Raw genomic sequence first — 26654 nt, forward strand, 5'->3', positions numbered from 1 at the left:
ACAGAGGGAGATATAGGCATTTTTCCAGGATCACACCATTTGCCCAGGTGTGGAAGCTGAAACTGCAGTGTCACTCCGCTTTGCCAATTGCAAACATTTTTAAGTTAGCAGTGCCCTGCTCTGAGCAGTGAGACTGTCTCTAACGACTTCCTCTTTTTCTTTCTGATTTAGTCTCTGAGCCCATATCCATGCCTTCCACCCCCGCGGCCTCTGAGTTCCCAGGGTTCTTACCCAGACTCCACTGCTGATGTGCTCTCAGCCCTCAGTCGAGAAGAACGCGACATCATTGAATCTGTGATGGCCTTGGGCTACCCGATCCGGAGAGCCATTCTGACGCTGCAGAAGATTGGACGGCAGAGCCTGGGACAGGTCAGTGTGACTGAAACACGTGGAACCATTGTGGCTCAGACTTTGGAGCACACTTTGGGGTCATGCTGCCAAATTTCTGGGGTTGTGGAAGGCCTGCTTCAGGCCACAGCATTGGCAATTCTGTGTTGCTATATCGGGAAATATTTTATAGAGTTTCCATTGACATTGCGCACTTAAAAAAAAAAAAAAAAAGTGATGCCGTGTTATGATGGTCTGCTCTGTAGTTGTTTCTCCTGCAAAATCAACGTGGGGGTTTCTTTCTGCAGAACAAAGAATCATACTTCTTGATGTACTGGGAGTTTTCTTCTTGAGCGGGGGGGGGGGGGGGCACTGATTTTATATTTCTGCCTGCATCAGCCACACCTTGCATGGTGAGCAAGATATGCACACGAAAGGCTGCCCTAAATGTAATGGATTTTTAAATACACTGAAGCTGGTGGCCCCACGGAGGCGGGGCCGCAGGTCACCGGTTTCCAAGGCAGTGCCTGACGAGGCAGTGCCATCGGAAAGCTAAGAGTTTCCCCACCTCTTACTAAGGCGAAATGGAACTCCTGTTCAACAAAACTCTAACTGACCCCCTTCAGCTTCAATTTGTAATACCAGTGCTAGTCAAGATTAGTAATCCTGTCCACCAGCCCTTTCCGATACAGTCAGTGCCTATCCCATTAATAATCCAGACATAGTAGTGAATCCGTTGACTAATTATGGATACACATCTCATTGGGCTTTGGGTTACAACTCAAAGGAAAAGGTCGGTATTTCATTCTAGAGATGGAATGAGTTTATTTGTATTTGTAACAGCACTGTTGCATCCATGCCATCCACTTGTTCTTGTGCCTTTAGGTCTGTATTAGGTGGGTGTAAGGTTGCAAGTTTCACAACTTGCAAATTTGCACTTTATTTGTCATTTAATTTGACAAGGTTTGAAAAGTGTGACACTTGTAAAGCCTAAAGAAGCAAGCATTGGCAAAGCCAATAGGTCTCACCTATGCAAGAGCTATTGTCTTTGCCAAGATATTTTAGGCATGTTGTTCACCAGCGTGGCTGCTGTTTACCATGGCTGAAAGTTAGTGACATAGAGGAGAGTGGCATGGAGTGTTGTAGAGTGGAATGGTGAAGAGTGTATATAGTGTTGTAATGTTGAGTGGGAGAGTGCTGTGTGTTGGAGTGGCATAGTGTGGAGTCACATGGAATGAATAGAGTAGACTGGACTGGTGTAGAGTGCATTGGCATTGAGTGTTGCAGGGTATAGTGGCTTAAAGTGCAGTGCCACTGAATTCAGTGGAGTACAATGCAGCGTTGTAGAATGCAGTGGCATAGATTAGAGTGGTGCATAGTAGAGTGGAGGGGCACAGAATAGAGTGGTGCAGATTAGAGTGCAATGGCATACAGTGCAGTGGAGTAGAGTGGTGCAGAGTAGAGTAGCATAGAGAGGTTCAGAGTAGAGTATAGTGCCATAATGTGCAGAGTTGAGTGGCATAGAGTTCAGTGGCGAAGAGTGCAGTTTTCGAGTAGTGTCAGTGCAGTGATGTACAGAGCAGTAGTGTACAGTAATGCATAGTAGAATGCAGTGACAGAGTGCAGTTGGTAAAAGTAGAGTGGCATTGAGTGCAGTGGCATAAAGTGGAGTGGCGGATAGTGGAGTAGAGTGGCATGGAGCAGATTGTTTCTGGGTAAAGTGAAATGGCATATAGTGTAGTGGTGCAGGGTAGAGCGCAGTCGCGTGGTTCGGCATAGAGTGTAATGGCATACAGTAAAGTGTTCTGACAGGTGAAATGGGAGCTCTGCTGCGGTGCACGTGCGCCTTGGTAGGCATTTTCTTTTCAGATTCTGAAATGCAGATATCAGAACTACATTAACCGCAAAGGTGAGGTCTGAACCATGGAGCCGGGAGGTATGAAATCAAATCAGTAAATGAAAACTGTCAGTACATTTTGAATCGTAAATCTATTATAGCTGCATGTCGCATGTAATTCCATCACCTAGTGTGTGAAATGCACATTTCATAAATTAAACTATGGAAGGATAAGGCCTGGGCGTGGAGGGTGTGGATTGAGAATTGGAAATTAGTAGTAGTGCACGATTTAAGCAGTGGGAAGGCATGGGTATTTCATTGTGGGAAACTGGTAGACTGAAGTCTGCGCAAATGAGACTGGCAAAGTTAGAATTAAGTTGGGTGGATTCAATATAGAAGACTGGGTGGGTGAGGTCCGTACATGGAAGACTAGAAGGGTGAGGTTTGTACAGGTGACACTGAGATTGTGAGAGCTGTACAGGAGAGGCTGTTCAGTTAAAAATATGTTTATGAAGATACTGGTCTATGAAATGGCACACACAATGATACGTAGTGCAAAATTCTAAGATAAGATAAAAACTCCAATCATAATAAGTTATATTAGAATACTACAATTCTAAAAAGATACACCACTCCTCATTATCTCAAAAATGAGATTCTTGTGTAGCTATTGTGTACTGAGTAACCCCAATCACAACATCCAAGGAATTAAAATTGGATAAAAAAGGTGATTGCAAACTGCCATGTATAAAATGCGTACTTTGGAAATAATGGTTTTAAGAACTTTTTTATACAGATTTAAAGATATTGGGCAATTACTATATAGCAGATGAAACATTTAGTATTTAATATTCATAGGCATAATTCCATTCTATCTTTTATCATTGAACTCTGGAATGCAACACAAAGGGTTAAAGCCTACTCTCAATTGTAATATTTCCAAACGTAAGTGAGGAATGGACAACAAGAAAAAAGGGAGCACACTGCCTCACACTCCAGCAAAAAGTTAGCCCCAATGCATCATGGTAAATGCAGTCACTTCGTTTTGTGTTGAAAAAGTAATCAAAAGTCTTTCACCTAAGTAGGTGCAGCAAGTGCTGTGTATCTCTGGACACGTGTTTCTAGGTTTAGCCCGTCATCAGCAGAGAGCAGCCAAGTCTGTGGGGTTGCTTGAAATGCCGCCAAAAGTCTTCTCAGGTTATGTACCACTTTTTTCTTTTTGTAAGTGAGGAATGGGTAAGCTATACAGTTAGGGGAATTTATTTTCACTTCCTAATGATAAGTTAAACACAGTACATGTTTTCCTCACTAAATATTCATGGTAATTTTTTTAAGTAGATTATTTTAAAGCTATCTTTGATGGGAATGGTTCCCACAACACAATACTACCATGTGCTTCCAGTTTATCAAGTTTTGAAGACAACTTGGCCACTTTTTTCACTATATAGAGCTTGTTCTCAACAGTGGGAAATACTTTTAGTTGGATGCTCAGTATAGAACCATTTGCAGATAAACTTCTGCAATCAAACTCCTTCCATTTCAGCACAGGAAGTCAGATTTAGCTCAAAGGGAATAATAGCCTGTATCACTGTTCCGTTTAGAAGCTTTCAATATGTTTCCATCATGAGCTGTCAGTACTTGACCATGCTTCACATGCATCAAAAATACTACGTAAGACTCTTAAAGTACCATTGGTGTCATTTCCATTTCTGTAGTATTCTTTAAGGTGTTAGCAAGTATGATACTTATCTAAGGTTTAATTTTACTATGGCTTCCGAATGTAATAAGGCTCTGGTTTTTACTGATTGTAGTGATTTAATGATGGTCATTAAAATTTAGACTCCAGATACTTATAAGATTGTACTTCCTCCTTTGTTTTTACCAACAATTATTATTTTAGTCTTTTCTATATTTACAGTTCCAAAATGTAGTTTACAATACTGAGCAACTGAGCAAGACAATCAAACTTCCATCTTGAATTTACCTCTGTGTAGTCCAGAAGAATTAGGTTATCTGCATAAAGTATACAAGATATGCGGGTACCTTGCATTTTGGTCGTGATTGACTTAATTTCTCTCAGCGGGTCAGTAATCTACCAGAAAAGTACTGAAAAGGGAGGGTGCTAATGCACTTCCTTGCCTCAAGCCATTTTGTTTCTTAATTCTTTAAGCAAGCCTACCAAATTTACCTAACTTTCACCGGAGCCCAATTTTATGTATGTGATGCTTTCATTAGAGAGTGGAGTCCCCTAGAGGTTTTCCATTATTCTGGTGTGCGCCACAAATGACCTCTGTCCGCAGAATCAAAATCTGTACTGAAGTCAACAAAGCAAACACACAATCTTTGGTTTAGCCTCATTGACTTCTATAGTAAGGCCCAGTGGAAGAAGACTCATTTCAGCCACTCACTCCTCAAGTTGAAAGAGGAGCATTTTCGAGAAGACTTTCAAAAAAGCATTTTAGGTTTATTTATCTATAGTTACTCAATTGCATCCAGTTACCCTTTTTAAGAATTGGTTTAATCACAGCCCCGCACCAGGACTCCATTATATTCCCAATTTACCTTCCCCATTTCATCCAAGAGGGTGAGTATTTTTTCCCACCAATTAATATTTGTTTTACATTTTAATACAGGTATGTTGGTTGGTGATGTTGTTCTACTAAGGGTTAAGATTGCAATAGTATTTCTTTCTCTTTCCCTGAAAAAGAGGTGTAACAACCCTAAATGACAAATGGAAACATAAGGGAGTGAGTTTACTTTTAGAAATTTATTGAATGTAGAACCCATTTTTCCTCCATGATCATACAGACCAAAGAATTAGGACTGACATTGAAGGTGGTATTTAATAATTGCCAACTTAGTTTTTGATTACTTGCTGAATGACTTGTATTTAAATCCCCATTGGCTATTAAAATAAGAGATCTTTTTCTCTCTAATAACATTCTTATACTCCCTTTTCCCCCTTTTAAGTTTTAGCGAATCAATGTAAGTTGAGCCATGTCTAATGATGTTTTCATCTCATGTATTAAAGTTTTTAATTGTTGACATGTAAGATCAAACCAATTTAAATTGGACTATGGGACACCATCACACGCTTGGGGATTCATCTCTTGCAGTCATGGTAGTATGCTATCCAAGAAATAATAATAAAAAAAACATGTGGAGGCTTGAAATCCTGTCAAAAACTGTATGCATAGTGGATCCAACCGTGTTTTAAGTCTTCTGGTATATTCTATTCTAAAGAAAACTCAACCAAGCATGCCTTCTCCAAAGAGGATGGTTGAATGACCCAGTGATCAATAATGTCACATTTAAGAACATTAAATTTTTTATTTGTTGCTCATTGTCACTCTAAGGCATACATATAATTGATAAACCTAACTGGGGACCAGCATGAAAAGTGTGCCTGGCTGAAACATCCGAAGCAAATTGAACATCCAATGTTTCTTGCCATCAAACTACATATTTTTTTATCACCCTTTGTGTTACGATCTGGAAATGGCAGTGTGTACACAGTGTAACTCCAAGAATTTTCCTAAAGATTCATCAGTTTTATTAGGCACCAACTGAGAGTTCAAATCATCCGCAATTATAATTATAAATACCTTGGCTCGGTCCTGTAATTTGGGTTTCATGGCCTTTAAGAACTGATGTAGCCCTCAGCAGCTGGCTATACAATTGTTAGAAAACAAGAAAATCAAACATCGGAATCTTACACAGAAAGCTTATAGTAACCATTATTAGCCCTGTGCTGCTTTATTGCCTTAAATGGAACTCCCAACATTTCAGTGTTCTAATCTTCTGTAAGTCTCTCGAAAATAGTAATAATTTTATGAGTTTTTTCTGTTACCTAAAGGAGAACAGATTTATGAATATAGAGGTTTATCAAATTGATAGTTTTTTTTGTATCCCTTTTTGAACGTCCGATTTTACAATGTAAACTTGAATCCATCTACTGTTAACCACGAGTTGAGTTACATCAATTTAAATTTTAGTTAAAACTACTGTAAGCAGGCCTTCTCATACTTGGCTTCTACTTATCAATTAGCCAGTTTGATTTAGAATTGTGAGTCCATATTTGGGTTCTCTCTTATCCACGTTTCTTGGAGCATAACTACATGATTGCACTTAAGAGTTAAGTCTAATTAATACTACTTTTTCTAATTGCTCAGAACCATTGATAACCCAACTTAACTAGTCTAAGCTTACAAGTGAACTTTTGTCTCTATAAACCTCATTAAAAGATGAAAAGAGGTTGGGTGATTCTACTGCGGCTAACATATTATATTGTTTATGTGATGGATGGGGATACAAACCAGTCATGCTCTCTCTATGATTATTTGAAACACCAGTTTGAAGATTACTGGGTTTTTAATGTTGCCTTTAGCCGAAGTCCCTGTCTCTTATGGTATGGTATCTGTGGGGTAACAATTTTCATGGACACTGGGACATATGGTTTGACTTAATAGACAAACCAGCATTGCAAGTAAGTAAAGGTTACGAGTATTCCCCATCAGTCACATCAGATTTTCATTTTTTTTTAATTTGCCAATTGTGCTTACATTTGTTTTGTCCTTGAGAATAGTGAACATTACAAAAGGGGGAAAAAAGAGACCTTGATTAAATCCCTCCAAGTCACTGATTTAGGAAAACAGACAGTGTCCAGACCTTGTGCTTTAATGTCTGCCAAAGTAGGAACCTAGCTGAATAAATGAGGAAGCTTTTAGTGATTTAATGAGCAACGTTTTTTTGCCCTTTTCTACTTACTGTTTATAGCAAACTATAAGACCTGAGGCCTGATTACTATCTTGGTGGATGGGATATTAATTCACAAACATGACGGATACCCCGCCCGCTGTATTAAAAGTTTCATAGAATATAATGGAACTTGTAATACGGCGGACGGGAATATCTGTCACCTTGTGACGAAATATCTCATCCACCAAGATCTGAATCAGGCTCCAAATCTTTGCTTGAAATTTTTCATTTTGCAGATGGTTGAGTAGCAAAAATAGCTGTACCAGATTCTGAATCGCCATTTGTCCGGGCGTGAATTACCCTGCAACCCTTTATATTACATTTCCCATATCATTATTGTTTCTGATATTTCTCATTTAGAATAGTGCACTTTTCCAATGGGATAGGTGCTAATAAAGGTAGAAAAACAGGCCTTTATCCTACGGAGGTAGCTTTAGCAAAAAAAAAAAATGTCCCTAAGGGCTTCTGGATCTTCTTTTTCGCCTGTTTTTCATTATTTTGGTTTTTGCTGAAAGCAATTCAATGAAAGACTGCAATGGAAAGAAGATTTCAAACAACTGTAAGAGTGAAAGCTCTCTTTTACCAGCAGTTTTATTTAAGGAGTTGATTAGTTCGATTGGGACAAAGTCTGGGTATTTATCCTCTTGGGAATCAAAGTGGAACAAGCATTGACAAAGCCAATAGGTCTTGCCTATGGAGCTTTTTGGTTTTGCCAGTGGTTTTAACAATGCAGTACAGCATCAGTGATCTTGTAGAACGTGGCTCAAAAATAGGAAAAAAAGTAATATGTTGGTATGTATACAAAAACATGCACACGCCGACAAAATGACACAAGCATTCTGTTTTGCTTTCTGTTTACTGATCTGAGTTGGATAGGTAAAGAAAAAGAAAACAAAGTAGTGCAAGTAGGTGGGGGAAGCAACTGGAGGTCATGGAATCAGCATTGGTGGGCAGAAGAAACAGGGATAGAGGAAAGCAACACAGAATGTGGGTATGGAAGCAAACAGCAAGAGAAGAATGTTGAGTGGGGGAAGCAACTGGATGAACAAGTGCAAGAGAGGGCTGGAGGGAGGGGGTGAGAAGGCAACGGGGAAGAAGCACACAAGGGCGAGTGCATCACATTCAGAAGGGGAAAAGCACACAGGCTGAGAAAAAGCAATACAAGCTTGGTGGAGGGGCAGAAGAGGAGAGAGACAGTAGGAAAGACATGTACTCTTGTGGAGAGCTTAAACAAAAAAGAAAAAAGTAGCACCTGAAAAGTGAGCAGTGAAAGGACACAAGTAATGCCTCCATGCTCCAGAGGAAGGACAAATGCATGAAGAGGAAGTAACAAATGAATAATAAGCCAATGAGTAAAGCAAGCAAATGAGTGTCAAAGAAGCAAACCAATGAGCCCCATGCGCCAAGCAAAGAAAGGCACAGAAAAGCTGTACCCATAGAGACTCACACATGAACATGTTGCACTAGCAATTATGCGGACTCCCTCATTCTGATGCTGTGCTCCATTTGCTCTATATGCCTAGCATTCTGACATAGAAGTGCAAGTACAGGTTACAGAGATGAACTCCCTGGTAGGGTGAGTTAGCTAAGGGGAGACTGGGAAGGGTGAAAGCTTGACCTTTTGAGACTGGTGGGAAGAGATCTTAGTAGGATATAGGGGGAGTGAGTATGGGGGAGTGATAGAGTGAAATCTGGGAATGTTTCACTGTGAGGGTGCATGATAAATATGTGATACTGGTAGGGTGAGGACCAGAGCATTAGAAAGTGATGGAATGACCTTCGGAAACTGCAAGATTCAGGAAGAACAATGGAGACTAGCACCATCCCACCACGCTACAAGTTGAAGTATTTTCACTCTCCTTTTTTTATGAAATATAAGAACTGCTTTATAATGATGTATGGCTGAGTATTTTGATATAAAGAACTGGTAAAGTGGGCTGTGAGCTAGGGTGAATGTTAAGTATATAAAATTGTTGCTGGGGGTCCAGATTGGACCACTATTGAATGCCCAGAGGGCGATAAATGGGATCTGGGATAGACTGGGCCAACTGGCTCGATGAGACTGTCTGCAGTTACTACATCGTGAGGATGATAAATCCGAATGCCTACTGGTGCGGTTGTCTAGGAGAGAACGACCACCCTCAGTGATTCTTCCCTGGGACGCCATAATGGCACCATTGCAGGCTCACAGACCACAGTTAACCTCCTTCTTTGGGACCTCCTCGCCTCAGTTTATGAAGCACAGGAAGTTAACAGATTAGAGAGGGCATGCAACTTTCTAAATCATTTGCCATTCCCTTGCTTCACAGTCGAACAGACTGAAAGTCTCGAGGGAGAGCTCTTTTCGAAGGAGTAGGGTGAGGCAGTTCGGGGGATAGTGCGTTGTAAGGTGCCAGGCCCAGATGGGCAGCCAGTGGAGTACTACCAAACCTACTCAATTACTACTCCACCTGCGAGAAACGCACCTAGAGGTGTGAGAGAGTGATATACTGCCTTGCTCATGCTGGGAGTTGATGCGAAAATTCTTGCTGCAAGACTGTGTAGTCACTCATCTAGTACACGATCACCAGTGTGGTTTTATGGCGGGGGACGGGAGAACCACATGAATCTGTGGCGGTTGTCACATGTCTTGCACGTGGTCGCTTATAATGAGATAGAAATAGCGTTGGTTGGTTTAGATGTCGGAAAAGCATTCAACACCCTTGATTGGAGTACTTCGGGGAGGCTCCTCAGGGAATGGGACCAATATTTCTGTCTTGGGTGAAGCTGCTCTATGCTGGTCTGGTTGCAAGTGTTCAGACAGGCCCAGAGGTGTCAGAACATTTCCACATCAAGATAAGGAACTAGACAGGGATTCCCCCTGTTGCGTCTCCTTTTCGCTTTAGCGATGGAGCCGCTGGTGGTACGCCTTTGCCACAACATGGCCGAGTGGGGGATCGAGGTGGGGTTCTACAAACATATTGCCGCACTCTACGCAGAAGACGGTCTAGTGTATGTCACTGCCCGAGCAGTCAGTAAGTCAGTATATTGTTGGACATCATGTCTGAATTCGGAGTAGCGTTGGGTCTTCAAGTGAATAAACAGAACTATTCACATTGGCTGCACTGGCAAGGAAGCAATCATCTGAGCTCCCTGTGACTCAGCTTCATTGGGAGAGGGCATATATTTGGTATCTGGGGGATCCAGCTAGAAACTAACCTGGTAGCCCGCTATAACCTTAACATGGACAGGGTGCTTCGGGGACTGGAGGATTCCCATCTGATTTTGGGTATGCCTGCCACTGTCGGTGATGGTCAGGGTCACACCGAGCAAAATGGTTTTCCTTCCCTGCTGTATAAATGCCCTGAAAAATGCCATGTACAAAATTCCACCATCTACCTTCGCAGGCAAGCACAGCAGAGTTAAGCTGGATCTGCTGATGTTAGACATTGAACTTGAGGGTCTGGGACTGCCGGACCTCCAACTGTACTACTTTGCAAGCCTGTTGCAATATGCTGCTCAGTGGTGTTCTGATGGCCCGAACATGGAGAAGACCGCTGGGTACGTGGGGTGGTGAGGTGTCACTGCATTATGCTGGGGGCGGGTATACCCAACCACCACCTCTTCATCGCCTGGAAGTTGGCTGTAGCATGGGGGCAGGTGGCGGTGTGGGTTTTTACGTTGGGGCCACAATGCTAGGCTCTTGTCCCTTCGGTGGCTGAAACCCATACATGAAATTCAATTAGTGATGGACCTCACACAATAGTTTGCAGGCGGTTGCAGTACCGTTGGCAACCTATACCGTAACAACATATTCCTCGTGATGGCAGAGGCTTAGGATGTGTTTAACCTTCACCAAGGGCAGTTCCTACAAAACGCCAAGGTATCACTTAGAGTTTGTGGGCTCTGGCTGACTTTCCCTGCCAAGCCTGCAGAGTCTCAGACTCTACAGGTAATACTGGACCCTGGGTCGTCCAGAGGCCTGATCTCACGTTTTTATAGAACCCTTGAAGGGGATCGCCACACCAACATGACTGCGGTCCAGGACAGATGGGCAGAGGCACTGACAGTGCCCCTCAAAGGAGGGTGCCTGGAAGGGAGCATTTGCCCAGGTCAGGGGGGTGACAAGCAATGCGAGGTTCATACTTACACAGTCTTATTACTTACACCAGGCTTACCTGACAACTCTGCGCCTTACAGAGGATCAGTAGAACTCGCCCAGAAAACTGACCGCACTGTGGGGGTGACTCCAGCGACCTGGGATTGTGGCTCTTTATGAGAGTACTGGGAGGAAGTCCTGAGGGTATTACGGGCAGTCACACAGGTGTTGGTGGAGGCCTCCGTGGAACATTATTAGCTTGAAATGCTCTGTATGCCTAAACATGGGGCCCGAATACGCTATAGATTTGCTCTTCTGGGTCTGGTGCTGTCCAAGCGAATGGTGACCATACACTGGACACAGTCCACAGCCCTTACGAGCGGTAGATGTCTACCAGATGTGCAAGAACGGGACGTAGCAGAAGAGAGGAATCTGTGAGCTGTATGCACACACGAGAATGCCAAACAGGATCTAGAAATGTGGGAGCTATGCTAAATAGTCTGTCAGAGGTTGATTTGCGGACGCCTTCTTTACACCTGGTTTCAGGGTTCCAGGAATAGGAGACACCTTTCACAACTTACTCAAGTGCTGTGTCAGATTTTGAGACTGGATGAGTCCCTACACATTGTAGGTTTTTGGGGGTTGCTTTTGATGTGTGGCGGGTACTATGGCTGAGTCTGCCCCCCCCCCCACCCTTTTCCTACCCTGGCTGACTTTTCTCAGTTGACCCCACCACCCCACCCCCACCTCCCACTCCTGTGCCCTGTTTCGGATGAGCTGCTGTTTCTTTTGGGGTAAGATGTTGAAGTATATGTTGCACTTTCTTGCTTTAATCTTTAAAATTTGCAGTTTTTTCCCTTACTCATTCTGTATTCCGTTGTCCGATACACTGGGCATATGGTCGCCCTGCATGACGCCATGGTGCCCATGCTATCTTTAAGTGGCTTAATTTTGAACTAATGCTAATAAAAACATGTTTAAAAAATGTATATAAAATTGGTAAAATGGGGTGTGAGATGCTGTCACGCAGAGGGTAAAGTGTCAGAGGCTATCAGCTGGTAATTACTTCTTATTGTTGTGCTATAGAACATTGAACACAAGGTGCCAAAAACAGAGTGAATTATTATGCCAGTCATGGAAGAAACAGCTTTTAATCATTGAAGGTAGAAGGATGGATAGCTGGAAAATGATGTAGGGAATAAAGCATTTTCAATCCAGGGGGTCTCGCATTTGCTGGAGTGTTGTAAATTCATAACTGGACATTTCTTGCCACATAAATTGGTCAACCCTGCCTCATAATTTGATATTTTCCTGCCACATAATTCCAGTGGCCCTGCATATAACTAAAACACTTCAATTTACCTTATTCCTCTATCTACAGCCAAATATGAAAATGTTGCCATTTAGCATCCTAACTTAAATCTGCCATGCTGATTCCAATAAAATATAAAATATCACTTTCACCACCCCACTATCAGAGCTGCTGGCTGGCTAACACAATTCCTAAAACAAGACAGCCACACAGGAGTAACAAGAGAAATAAACTAGAAGAGTCACCCAAACATATCCGGATAGTTCAAACAGCCATAATGTAATAAGGATGTTAAGTTGGCCTGAATCATGGTCATAATTACAATAACGAGAGATTGATAAAACATACAATTATCATATAAACCCAATAGAAACATTTATCAGAAGTAAACATTTGGCATTAGACTGTAGTGCTCAGAACAGCCCCTAGAGGACACCACAATTAAAATAGCATTCCTGAGAAACATGGTCATGTTACCATATAGTGAGCCCCTAGAGGACATAACCACGTGAAAAAAATGACTGAAAGTTTGGTAGTGTAACCATATATTGAGCCCCTACGGGGTGTGGTGCATTCCACATTTTCAGAGCTAGCAGGCCTACAGCAGTATTACAAACAAGACCCTTAAAACACAAAATACTCTCAGCTGTAAAAACAGAAGTTCCATCCATGAGAGAGATTAAAAAGGCACTGAATGGAGGAAGGAGTTATTATTTTGGGGTCCCCACTAACCCAGTGTGGGGACCCAGATCTAGACAGAAAGAGCAGGTTGTGGTGAATGTTTTGAAGGTGGTCCCATTGTCCTAGGGCCAACACAGGCTGTTATGAGCAAAAAGGTTTAGTATTATGGGACGAACTGGTGCAACAAATAGAGTAGAGAACACCACAATAAAAATCTCATTTGTAAGAAACATGGTCATGTAACCATATACTTAGCCCCTAGAGGGTATAATCACATGAAAATATAATGGCACAAAGTTATGTAGTGCAACCATATATTTAGCTCCTAGAAGGCGTAGCACCTTACACATGTTCAGGCCTAGCAAACCTACTGCAATGCTAAGGCCCTTATAACACAAACTACTCCAAGCTGTAAAACAAAAGTTCCAGCCATAAGAGAGCTTTAAAAAGTGACTGAATTTTGGGAGTTATTATTTTGGGGTTCCCACCAACCTAGTGTGGGGACCCAGGGGTGACATAAACAAAACAAAAAAAGTAAGTCATGCTGAACGTTTTGGTGGTGGACCCATTGTCCTCGGACCACCCCAGGCTGAGTTATAGGCAACAATCTTTTAAAAAATAATGCTTGCAAATTATTATGGGTCGACTTTTCCTAAGTGCAGTAAATATTGTAGTATTGGCTCTCCCTCTGTGGCACGAGAGCCGCGTTGTGATTTCTGTGTTTTTTTAGTAAAGCTTTTATAAATTATAAGTGTTTTTGGGAAAGCTATTGAATGTGAAGGGGATAGCCAAAATAAATGACTCTGATTAGATAACAGTATGAACAATGTGACCACCAGTCCAATAAAGCTGATGGAGTTTGCGCTGTGAGCTCCATGGAGCATGAAGGGGAGAGACTAAAGAAAAAATAGTTCACCCACGCCGAAGTATATTGGCAATCGTGCAGTTACCCGTGTAACAAGGTCAGTCTGCAAAGGGGTAACAAAACCGCTCCAAGGCGGGACAAACGTAAAGCAATTACCAATGATATCAAGATATTTTTGAAAGGCAAGCCGACCAAGTGATTCCCGTGAGGTAGGCATGGCTATACAACAGGTCAAAGCACTTGCGCGCTCAACCTGAGAATCAGAGCAGGTATAGGAAGAGTCAAAAGTTAAAAGAAGGGCATACGAATGGAGGTGGAAGGAGAAAATGGAGGAGGTGGCATTTAGAAGGTAAAGGAGGTTGTGTGAGAATGGAGATGCTGATCAGGGATGAGGTGGTCATATGACAGGCATGAGTGAAGGATCACCTGGAAAAGTGAAGGCCTGAGACACTGGGAGAGAGGCGATTGGTTAGAGTTGCAAGGACACAGAGGATGAGGCAGCATGGGGCAGACTTAAAAGAAGGTTGAAAGAGGCTAGGTGGTGGTGTATCTGTGTTCATGTTTGTCTTGTTGAAGGGGAGGCTTCCCTAGCTACTTGTGGCAGAGGTAAAAGTGAGTTCTATGATGTTAAAAAAGATGATAACACCGGAGATCAAGGCATTGTGAAAGCTGAAAAGCTGGGGTGCAAGTGATCAAATGTGTCATCAGGGATAGGACAAAAGGGGATTAAAGAGTGAGAACCGGGTGTGGTATATGCTAATTCTAGCAGCAGGAATATTACATTTGCTTACCAGGACAGTGCTTCTAATGGTCCATCATAAGAACACCAAGGGCTTGTACGTTAAGGTGTACCTAATAGCATATGTTTGTATGTGGCAAATACCGCTTAGTAGGTCAAGTATTGACATTTTGATCTGGTTTGAAAATGTGGTTTTCATGTCTTAAATTCCAGATATAAAAACTGCACATTTTGAAAGCAAGAAAGATGTGTTCATTTATTTATGCCATAATGTTTTCCTCATTCCTCTGATTTATCAGCACAACTAATCCAACACCGAAAATAAACCGTAACCAACCATATGTTTTCAATTTGCAAAATTCAGATTCCAGAAATAAAGTAATTGTTCTAATCTGACTCAACGTTTGCAAAATGCAATTACTCCACTATCGGTATGTAAACGTAAAAATTTCAGCTGAACTCACGTGCCTGAATTTTGACGTACTTTCAGCTAAGTACCAAATTTAACTTGGGGTGTCCCTACTGCCACATGAAGTGCGCGGAGGACAGGTCCACTACGTACACAAACACGAGCAGCTGCTTTGTGTCTTCAATAGTGTGCTTCTACCACACAATTCTTTAGGATGCCTCGGTAGTGAATCTGTCAGTGTTTTTAATTTAAATTGGACATTTATAGATGAACAGTAGCTAAAATTTGTTTTTAAGGTCCTGGGCAGAAAACCAAAATGTATGACTATTATGTGTCTCAAACCTGTTAGCGCTCCATGATCTCTGGATTAAACACCACTGTGGCCTTTGAGTTCTGCAGAGCTAGATAAGTGGGAGAGATATTTTCCTCTGCGCTCCGCCACAACATACCAGTAAGTGGCCATAAGAAGTTACAAATAACCGAGGACTACCCGAGTTTCTGGAGACCGGAGAAGACTAATTGGAGATTCATTTTCTTTTTTCTGTACAGCTTCTGTTCGGTACTTGGATGCCCTTCTTAAATCTGTTGGGGCCAGTTGTACAAAAGGATTTTACCCATTCTGTGTCTATGGGAAAAAGCTTTCGTACATATGGCCCTTAGTTCTTTAAAAGTGTACTGGTGTTGAAAATCTAAATATTTTCCTAGCTTTTTACATGTTCTCAGCCAGCATTATATCTTGACTTGTTCTTCTGGCTGAGGATGCTGTCATGCTAACACCTCTTATACAAACAAGAAGTGCCTCGCTCAGGCCCAGAGACTGGAGGCTAATAGGCTACTAGGCTTTAAACATTGTAGGAGAAGTGCCAGGTTGTGACTTTTTTCATAAAGTCGAAGTGCTCCACGCTGAGTCTTGCAGGAAAAGAGAGACTATTCCAGATACTAGGTGCCAGTGCTAAAAATGAACCGGCCAACTTTCATGTCTACAATTGAAGGGGACTTTCAAAAGATTGATATCCTGAGACTAGACACATATTCCAAGTTTGTACTGGAAAAGAAAGACATGATCTGGTTCATAAATTGACTAGAGCACACTGATACAAATGGATAGAAAACAATGGTTTAATGAGAGCTAATTTACTTATATGTTTTAAGCTTGGAAGACAAATCAATTGTCTACGCTGTTAATGTTACGCAAAGCCAATACAAACTTATGTTTTAACAGTAATTAAGGCTCAAATCACTGTAAACAGGGTGTCCTGTCCCGTGCCTATTGTGAAAACAGAAAAGAGACAGGTGAGTTTGTGTATAAACATAAAATAAACGACTTGGGTCAGAAATAGTAATCTTGGACTCAGTGTTAATACACAAGATGATACTTTATGAATAGAAAGTGGACTTATTCTGAATATTTATAGGGATGCTGTTTCAACCTTATTGAGCAACCTAAAAGGCCATCAGCAAGACAATATACTTTTTGGCACCCCACAGAGTCTGGAGTAGACAAAGTGACGCCAGACATTAGTAACCCTAAACCTAGCCCTAGGCTATACGCTAACTCAGAACCCAATTCTGCCCCAAAACCGAGCCCTACCCCTTACTTAATGCTTGCTAAACAATATTATTGCACACAATATTGTGAGTCCTGGTATGTTTGTCCTTACAATATTGTGCCTACAATATTTTTGTAGTATGATATTTTGATATTTTGGTACTACACCTAGGGGTCGAGTCTTCATGTTTTATTTTTAGTTTGGACACTATGGTGGTCTTTATGACCTAGGCGGTAAATGCCGCCTACCGCCACTGCGACGCCCTCCAAAAGACCATCGCTGTGGCTACCTACCGTCCGCCATATTATGACCGTAGCCGGAATTCTGCCAGAAGGATGGCAGAATTCCAGCTACGGTCATGGTGGCGGACGGCAGTAAGGTGGCGCTGCTGCCAACAGCAGAACCACTCCAGTAGAACGTCGCCTACCGTATCATGACACATGATACAGTCTAGGGTGTTCCGCTGGCAGACGCTGCTGCTGGCAGCAGCGCCGCATCCCGTCTTCTGCTGGAGGACACCCTGCAAGCAGGTAAGTCGGGTGCTCCGACAGGGGGGATGGGGAGTGTTGCGTGTGTGTGGGACTGTTTTTGTGTGTGTGCATGCGGGTGTGAGGCGTGTGGAATGCGTGGGTTATGAATGGGTGTGAGTGTGCGTATATGTTGTGTTGTGTGAATGCATGCGTGCTAGGATGTATGTCCTTGTGTGTTGTGTGTGCGTGTGTGTATGAATGTATGCATGCGTGGGTGAATGTGGGTATGCGTGTGTGTATGTCCGTACGTGTAGGTGTGTGTATGTCGGGGTGGGGTCAGGAGGGGGGAGGAGGAGGGTGGGGGAAGACTCTGGGGAGGGAGAGGGGGCAGGGGAGACCCCTACCAGTGTCAGGGAAGGAATTTCCTGGCACTGATAGTGCCTACCACCATGGTTTTCGTGGCGGTAAGATTGCCACGAAAACCATGGTGGTAGGCGGGGTCATAATCTCGCGGGTGGGACTGTGACGGCCGCCTGGCTGGAGACCAAAGTCTCCAGCCCAGCGGCTGTTACCGCCCTGGCGGATGGAGTGGCACATTGGCACCAATGTCATATTTTGGGGAAAGGTACCGCCAGCCGGTTGGCAGTGCCTTTCTCCAAAATTAAGCCGCCCGCCAGGGTCATAATGAGGGCCTATATCGCTTTCACGGTGCAGCCAAACACTCATTTGAGCTGTAAATACTGTGCAGTTAGTATCATGTGCTCTTTACAATTAGGCACACTGTATAAATGTATCACATATGCAGCGAAGCCAGGCACACTGAGTCTGTATTATATGTTTAGTACAAAGACAGACCGCTGAATCAACTTCACTATTTTTATCATGTGCTCATAGCAGGCAGCCACGAAGACTGCAAAACTTGCAATTTGTGTAAGATGTACTCAGTGTAGGCAGATGTAGAGTGGAAATGTGTCCCTATTTCCTACTTTTCCTGTACACAAAAATAAAGAAATATTGTTAACACTGCAGTCTGAGCTTGGTGTAGGCTCATACAGGCTGTTAGTGCAACAGTATTTCTGCAAGTTGGCAGAAACAAGGAGCACTGCATCTGAGGACTATGGCTCCCCTACACAGTATTGTTCGACTTCAGAAGGGACTAAGCCTTCCTCTTTGAGACCTAATAGTGCTCACTTGGGTTTGTCTGTAAAAGGTGCATGGAGGTTTTGCCATATGTGCAAAATGTGTACAAGTGATTACCAAACGTGTACTGAGGTGGGGATGGGAGGGCACGGCGTTATGTGAGCTTGTTTTTTCCCACCGAAGGGCTTTTTTGGATGTTATAAAGCGCTGGTGGGATAGTGTTGTCAGTGATCATAACAATGTTGAATGCCAAGGAAAAGCCTCTGGTTTCAGAAAGAAGGGTTGAGTTCACTCCTTCCCAAGGGGTGTTTGCTCAGCACACTGCCCTATGAGAGCAGCAAGCCCTGGCCTCTGGGAGCCTGGCCTAGACCATTGGAGGCTGTAATCCTTGAACGGCAGATGGACTTCAGGGCACACAGCCATATTAGAGAGGGCGACCTCACACAATCTTTGACCTGGCTGTTTCTAAGGCAGACTTATAGAGCAAGATGTTCTCACTACAGTAGATCAGCCCAGGATTTGCCACTGAGGCCAGAGGATCGCTGCCTTTTGCTGGACTCCACGAGTGCAGAGAAAGCTGTGGCAACAGGGGAGTGGGTCACCTGCTGGCATATCTCCTATTACGCCCCTCACTTTAAACTGTGTTGTCTTCAGCCCCCCTATTATTAATATTACTATTTGGAATTTATATAACGCATAATTGCCATTAGGATATCATCACAACAGTTTTTGTAGTCTGAGGATGCCTTTCTCAAGAGTTGCAACATTTCCATCTCAGAATGGAGTTTTAAGAGGTTTGTCACTATGTGCAGTTAGCAGGGTGAATTAAAGTGGCTTTGTTAGGTGTCTGCATAAGACTTAGTGGGTTTGAACGTAAAGCCGAGGAATGAACATTCATTATGCATGCTCATTCCAGATAGATGTATGTCAATCAATCCAACAAATAAGACTTGTATAGTGACGCTATTCACCCTTGAGGGTATCCTTGCCCTGAGGATTCTTGCTGCGGAGGCTCAGCCAAATATGCTTAGTGTGCATATTAGGTAACTAGTGGACACGTGCTGTCAGGTGGGGTAATATGCACACTTCCGTGTTTTTATTCCATTACTCTCCCTCCTCCTTCATACTTCCTTCACTCACTGTCTCTTAACTCCAGACTTTGTCTCCAGATCTCCTGCCCCATGGATCCCTGTCACCCTCCATAACCTGCTATCCCCTCACTCTACTTCCTGGTATATGCTTCTGCCCAACCATGCTAACTTCTGCCTTATACCACTAGCAAAAGGATTTTCCAGTATTTGAAGAAACTATAAGCCTAATGGGACTTTTATTCTCTTTAACCAAAACATATATATTCTGGCTTGATCACGTGTTCCCTCTAGCTCCAACAGATCAGCCAAAATTAAGGCGGTAGGGGTTATTTTCTGGCAATGGGCCATCCATCCAAAACAGAGATCTCTTCTTTCTGCCTAAGACTTCCTGTCTCCTGTAGTTCCTATCTTCTCAGGCTGCCTAGTCTTATTTTTCTCCTAACCCTATGTTCTCCATCTCTTACTCCATACCTCCCTCCACTCCCTTTCCTCTTCCCCATATCTTTGGATCCCCCACTCCTACTCTTCTGTGCCTTCTTGATCTGGAAGTATTATACAGTCTCTGAAATATAGCTGATTCCTCATTTAGTTTACCCTATCCTCACCACCACCAATGTGAAAATTAGTAATTACTGTCCCAACAGCCTTTACAAAGTCCAGCCTTTTGAACAGTTCAGGGCTCATCTGAAGACATTGTGGCGTCAAATGGGCTCTTGCTGTCCTCTCAATTATGTCACCTTCCAACAATAAAGTCCTTATAGGACGCTCAACAATTAATGTGTTCAGATTAGACAGCCACTTGCCTCTCCGTCCAGGTTGGCCTTGCATTTGCAGTCCAGGCTAGTTGTTACACTGCTTGCCAAGGCTGGAAAATCACTAGCTTGTGTCCTGATAGGACGTGCCAACAGGCTATGTGTGTTGAAGTTGTACCTTTGGTAACCCGTGCATCCACTTTGAAAGGTCTCTAAACTGCAGTTACACATTGAACTGCCTACAGTGGGAAGCCACTAGCCTAATCTTCTTGATTTCCTTCCATCATCATTGTCATTTTAGGTCAGATGTACTGAAATCGCTATTCCTAATAGTAAAACTTTTATTTTTAAATTACTAATTCCTAGAAGGTCACAAATCGACCCACATCATGAACATTAATGCGGCAGGGTACAGTTTGCGACCCATTAGGAATGATAGCCATCTCGGGGGTGGTGCCTGTTTGGGTCAGCAGACCACCACATCTGTGATTGCTTTTCAAGAAAGCAAGCTTTTTTTTTTAAATCCAGCCCGTTTTCTTTAAAGGAAAACAGGATACGTAAAAAAAAAAAATTTACTTTTAACTTTCATTTTTTTTTAGCATTCTCAAAGCGAATGGGGTACCACCAATTTTGAACTGGTGGTAAAATATTAATATTTAGCAACTGGAATTGAGTTGCAAAACATTAATACATACCACTATGATTTGGTATTTGGAATGGACGCCATGAATATGCCCTTGCCAAATACTGAATAGCAAACCCAAATTGCGAATCTGTAAAATCACAGCTTGCTGCTTGTTCATAAAAAAAACGGCCGCAACAGCCTGATTCAGTGAATCAGCAATTTGCGACCTCAAAAATGTTTTGTGCATCTCACTCCTTGTTAGTGAAAGCCATCATTACAATATATGATCCACAATTACAAATGTTTTCAAACTGTTAAAATCTAATAATTTAAGACAGTTGTTTGGTTACCTCAGTAAGCCACATGCAGAATGCACACTGAAAAAATATGAAATGTGGTTTAGATCAAAAAAGAAATTTAATTTCTTCCTCAGACCGCAAAAAGGATACAGAATGGTAATCCAGTTATTGAAATTGTTGCGAGATAAATATGAACAATGATAGAAGACCCACATAACGAAAGTATAAAAAACGTAATTGAATGTAAGTACTATTTCTTAACCATACTATCCCATTATTCCATACAAAATTAGCCTTAGCAAACTGACATACTCCACTTTCAGCGATTTAAGGCCTGTTCCTCAATCACTCTTCTGACTCTTCTCAGCTGTAACCTTCGCAAAGAGGAGTAGAAAGAACAGAAAATAAAAATATGTAGACATGATTCAGTGGATAAGCTGTCACATGTAGAGCATGGTGTATGAGGTAAGCCATTGACATTTTCTTACCTGGTAATTAAAGAAGCCACTGTAAACACCACCAATATAACCATCTACTATGGATGCACCAGTAACGGGGGACATTTCATCTGAGTATCCCTCCTGCCGAACCCTCTCTTAGAACCCAAATATTGACCTCTTGTTCTGGTAGCTGATGTCTTATTACACATTAAACCCCTAATACAGAGGCCTAAGGACCACAATAGTCATCCTGATAAAAAACTCCAGTACTGTCCACGTATAACTCGGATAATAGTCTTGAAGCTTAATTTGAGCCAGTGGTTACCACAGGGGGTCACTGGCACTTAATTTTGGGAACCAGCACTTATTTTTCAGCAGCAGATAATTACCAAGAGAAGGAGGGGGGAACAGACATATTGGAAAGACCGAGGAAGAGAAATATGGAAAACTTGCCCAAAGAGAAAAAGCAGGAACCTGCAAGAGTGAGATAAAAGGACATGAAGTGTTTGGTAGTGGCTTAAAGATGTAAGAGGTGGTTGAAGACCACCAGCCTTGTAAATTTCTCATGCCAAAATTTAATTGCATCAGCCACTGGTTTCTGCGCAGAACTTCGGACACCAGTTCTTATTGTTATACAAGTTGAGCACTGTTGCAGACTGAATGCTACATAACAGAACTAAGGCAACAAAGAGTGATTCAGTTTGATTTAGAGATGGAAGCAAAGGAATCAACTTGATCAAATCCAAAACAGAAGCAGCTTTAAACCTATAAATAAATCAATATTGTTCGTCAGTTCCAGCTTCAAGGGTATTTTTGACACCGCTGCGCCTAGCTGTAGAAGGGCCCTAATAAGCTACCCTAATCAGAGTGTCACGTTGCCTGTTCCCACAGTTCTATGCTTGGTCACAATAGAGCTGGTCAAATGTCAATGCATAAGAAGGTGATTAAATAATCTTAGTGTTCCTCCTGAAGTCTGCAAGCCATCTGCTTACTCTTGTTAATTTATTAGTCCACATTATGGAGGCTGATGAATCCGATGTCCAGGGTATCAAGGAAGAGACCACCTCTAACTTTTTATTTCTTATCCTGAAGGGTTCTTTCTGTAATTATTTGAGCCCAAAAACTATTAACTTAATTTCGGATGCATGTATTGCTAACATCATTAGATCATAGTAAATTAGCAATGCCTTTAGTAAAAAAGAAAAAGCCACTTTTTGCATGCTCACCCCAATTTTATTTGACTGATGCTGTTGGTTTTTTAACTCTGTACATTGGAACCCTGATAACCAGGCCCCAGTTCATGTGCTGTGGCCCATAAAAACGTGTTGAATTGGTTAAAAAACTTGATTAGGGCATTTAACTTACCTATAAGTCCCTACTATATGATACTCGATGTACCCAGTGCCAGTAACTGAAATGTCACTAGTAGACTGCAGCACTTATTGTGCCACGCTGAAGTGACTAAAAATAGCTGTTTCCATATGGCACCAATTACTACCAGAATAGTTAAAACAAACCATATATAAACAATACACACAACCACGCCTTAAGGAAAAGACTGACAATTGTGACATGACAGAAACCAACATCACCATCTGTCTTGATCAAGCCAATAATAAACGAACAGTGTTTTATAACAAACATACCCTTAACAGTAAACCAGATTATTCGACGTGAGCAAGCACCATAGTGAAACAAGTGACTGTCAGAATTTGGTCACTAAACAGAGTGGCCATTTAGTAAAAACGTCCCCTTCATAGCTGCCAAGTTTTCCAGGTCCATGCGTGATGTGCTGCTTCAGTCCAGATTTTTTTTCTTTGAATTCTGGGACTTGTAGTCCTGATTTATAATGGAATAAACAAGACTACAGGTTCCAGATTTTAAAGAAAAAACGTGGACCGGAGCAGCACATCACACATGGGCCTGGGAAATTTGGCAGGGCTGGCCCTTCAGTGAAAACTGACTTGTATACGACATGAGCCAGAACCACAGTAAACTATTTGTTCACATGTTGAATCATTGCTAAGAGTGCGGTGCGTAAACGGCATAAGAAACAAATGAAAACACAGATAGAGGGCTCACTTGTTAGATTGTATCCCTTGTTATCATCCAGTAAGTGAACATGGCACTAGTCCCATGTGCGAATGAAAGCATACATGCCTAATTTAAAAAGGAAATGTTCCAATTTGACTCGGACGTGGAAAGCTAGAAAATAATGACTGGCAACATCTCCAGTGTGGTGTTATATTGTAGTGCTGCAGTGCTCTGTTGAATGTTGAATTATGACAACCTTTTCCAATCAAAACATAGCGAACAGCGTGAGACAATATAAAAAAGTAAAGGTAACATATAAATACCATACGGTTTGTGAGGTTGATTGACCTACTCCCAAGAATCATACAAAAGTGAAGATAACCACAGTGTAACCGAGCGCTGATTGATTGATTGAGTATCGGAACAATTTCAATGTTATATTGCTAGCAGTGTGAAAAAATGAAGGCAGTTTAACAAAAAAATCTAAACGTAAAGCCGTACTTAGGACAATATACTAGGTATATACATTGATGACAACATTTAAACAGAAAAATAATACACCCACAATGCATTTTTTTAAAACATGACATTTCTAGCCTGTCATCCATTCCAATAGGATGCAAGGTGTTCAAGGGTTTTGTCCAAACTATTTGTCTCTGAAGTATTCTTTTTTTGTTATCATTTCCAGGGCAACAAACCACAATTTCAAAAATTTGGAATTGTAGTTAACTGATGTTATGTGTATGTTCTACCCAGTGTGCGGCAACTCTGGACTTATGTCTGTTATGTATGTTGCTGTTACGATCCATTATTCTTGTGTAAATTTTGCTTTCAGTTTTGCCTACATACAATAGATCACATGGACACTTCAAAGATTAAATACAGTTTTCGCTGTTACAATTTGTGGAATGTTTCAAAGGGATCTTAATTCCTTTGTGTGGCTGAGTAACAGTATTACCACTAATTACATTGTTATAGTGCACAATTTAAGGGTAACCAGATTCAGTGGGAGGATGTTTTTGATACTGTGATAAACACTGGAAAGTGACTAGAGCTTTATTTTTAAATAAATCGGCAAAATCTTTTGCAGCTTTTAGTAGTTCCTATCTCCTGTTTATTATCTTCTTAATAGTAATAGACCTAAGGAAACTTTGGAAAAAAGTCATTCTAGTGGAGGGGTCGCCAACCTTTTCTGTAGTGTGAGCTACTTATGTTCAATGAAAATCAGTATGAGCTACTAATATTGCTAGTGATCTAATATTGACCATTACAGACAAGATTACATTAGATCCCACCACACACAAGATTAGTAGCAGAGATCACCTCAGTTCATTAGGCAAATTTGTCAGCAATAGTGTAAAAACGGTTTGTTAATGTGGAATGTCTCTATGTAACTAAAGCACAACAGCAATAGCTGTAATGCCCCTTGCATCAAGTTAATATTAATAGTACTAAGTCTCTCCAATTCCACATTATTAATCACTCAATTATCAGCTTTAAATACATTTTGGAAATTACCATTTGTCTCCAAACACCAGCTTACGAGTTCTGAAAATATAAAAATTGCTGGCTCAAGTACACACTTATAAATTTGGTATGCATATATTCATTCGATCAAGCAAAAACTTCTAATTTACTAGTTTGGGCTGTATCCAAGGGAGCTACTGACAGGTAGCTGGACAGACATGAGTAACTCATGAGCTACTCATTGAAGAAGCATATTCTAGTGGTTTCCCCTCTTCTGGTTTTCTTCAACAATGTGTCCCTTTTGATATTGCTCAAGAGTTCTATAGATTTAGGAAGAACTGTGTCTGGGTAACCATGGCTTTAAAATCTATCTTTGTAAATTTCTTGTATGGCAGCATATTCATTTGTTTTTCATGTCATTCTTTTTAACTGGGGAAATTGAAGGTGTGCTTTCAATGGTCAGCATGTTAACTTTGACAGTGGATTCCATTGTTTCTGTCCACAAGCACAAATTAATTCTACCCAGCCTTCCCAAAGAGATGGATACAACTACATAATCAATGCACAGCATGTGAATCCAGAAAAGGTTCATGCTGCAATGCAAACCGGTTACTTACCTGTGGGAGTAGTTTTCAGCTTGAAGAATTTTCTCGATACACGTGCAACCCAACCAACACCTTGGATGCAAAGGCGAAAAATATGCGAACAGCAGAGGAAGCAGCACACCAAGAAGTAAGTTTAAATAGGGGGAAAAAAAGAATCTAAAGGTGGTGACCACACATAGGAACTTCCAGGATGCACGTCTACTATTACAGGAGATGGACATACAAACAACGCCACAACACGGGGGGAAAAAGAAAAGAAAAGACATACTTCCAGACCCAGCCACTAGAGGGTGGAATAATGAGCACTATGTGAATGTGGAAAATTCTTCAAGCTTCAAAACTACTCCTAAGGTAAGTAATAATTTCCTTCCTCTTTTTTTGCCTTCCAGCAGCCAAATATAGCCCATTCCTTATTTTCACAGTTCTTCCTTCTTACATTACATCCTCTTCTGTGCCCATGTTCTCACCTTATCTTTTACTTCCCAGTTTTTCCCTCTCTACAGCTCCATTCTGCACCCTCTTTCCCTTAAACCTTCGCCCTCCTCCATTTTCCATCGCCCTTTTCTCCCCTCATCATCCTGCCCTCATTTCCTTGGCCAGTAAGCTAGCACAGTGAACTAAGCAGTCTGTTTTGACCTCTAGAAGATACCTGAAACTCATAGCCCAGAATCCTGGCATGGCTGTCTTGATCCCTCATCTTCTCAATGTTGATCAATGGAGTAATGCTGCATTGGATATTCGTAAGATGTTATTTACAGTGTGGTAAAAGTTAAAACAGTGGCAGCATGTTCTATATACAATAAAATATATTAATTTTATTATCCTCCTCCTCTCAGAGCCCTTCTTCTCACTGTATCAACATCTCTGATAAGCATTAGCCAACACCTATTCCTGAATCCTACTTCCTTTTCCTTCACTTATGTTCATCTGCACAGTTCTTCTCCCTCATTTTCTTCCTGTTAGCCTTCTGTTTTCTCCTATCAGCCCTTGGCTCTCTCGTTCCACTTCCCCATCCTTTGCTTTCTCTAACCATTCTCGTCTCCTGTCTTCCACTTATCTGTTCTCTTGTTCCTGTTCCCCAAGCCCTTCTTTCTCACCCTTCATCTTCTCCTTCCTTTTAACCCTGTCACCATGGACGTCATTTAGGAGTTGCCAGAGGTCGCATCTGCAACCCC

General features: G+C 41.8%; 1 protein-coding gene across 1 annotated transcript in view; it reads left to right on the top strand.

Moving 5' to 3' along the window:
* Positions 1 to 26654, top strand: part of UBAP1L (ubiquitin associated protein 1 like) — a 94190-nt gene that overhangs the window by 56300 nt on the left and 11236 nt on the right. Inside the window, exon 5 of the mRNA XM_069222821.1 lies at positions 172 to 369. Within this exon, the coding sequence (XP_069078922.1) occupies positions 172 to 369 (198 nt within the window). The remainder of the gene's footprint in view (positions 1 to 171; positions 370 to 26654) is intronic.

This window comes from Pleurodeles waltl, chromosome 3_1 (genome assembly GCF_031143425.1).
Source record: "Pleurodeles waltl isolate 20211129_DDA chromosome 3_1, aPleWal1.hap1.20221129, whole genome shotgun sequence".
Lineage (NCBI taxonomy): Eukaryota > Metazoa > Chordata > Amphibia > Caudata > Salamandridae > Pleurodeles > Pleurodeles waltl.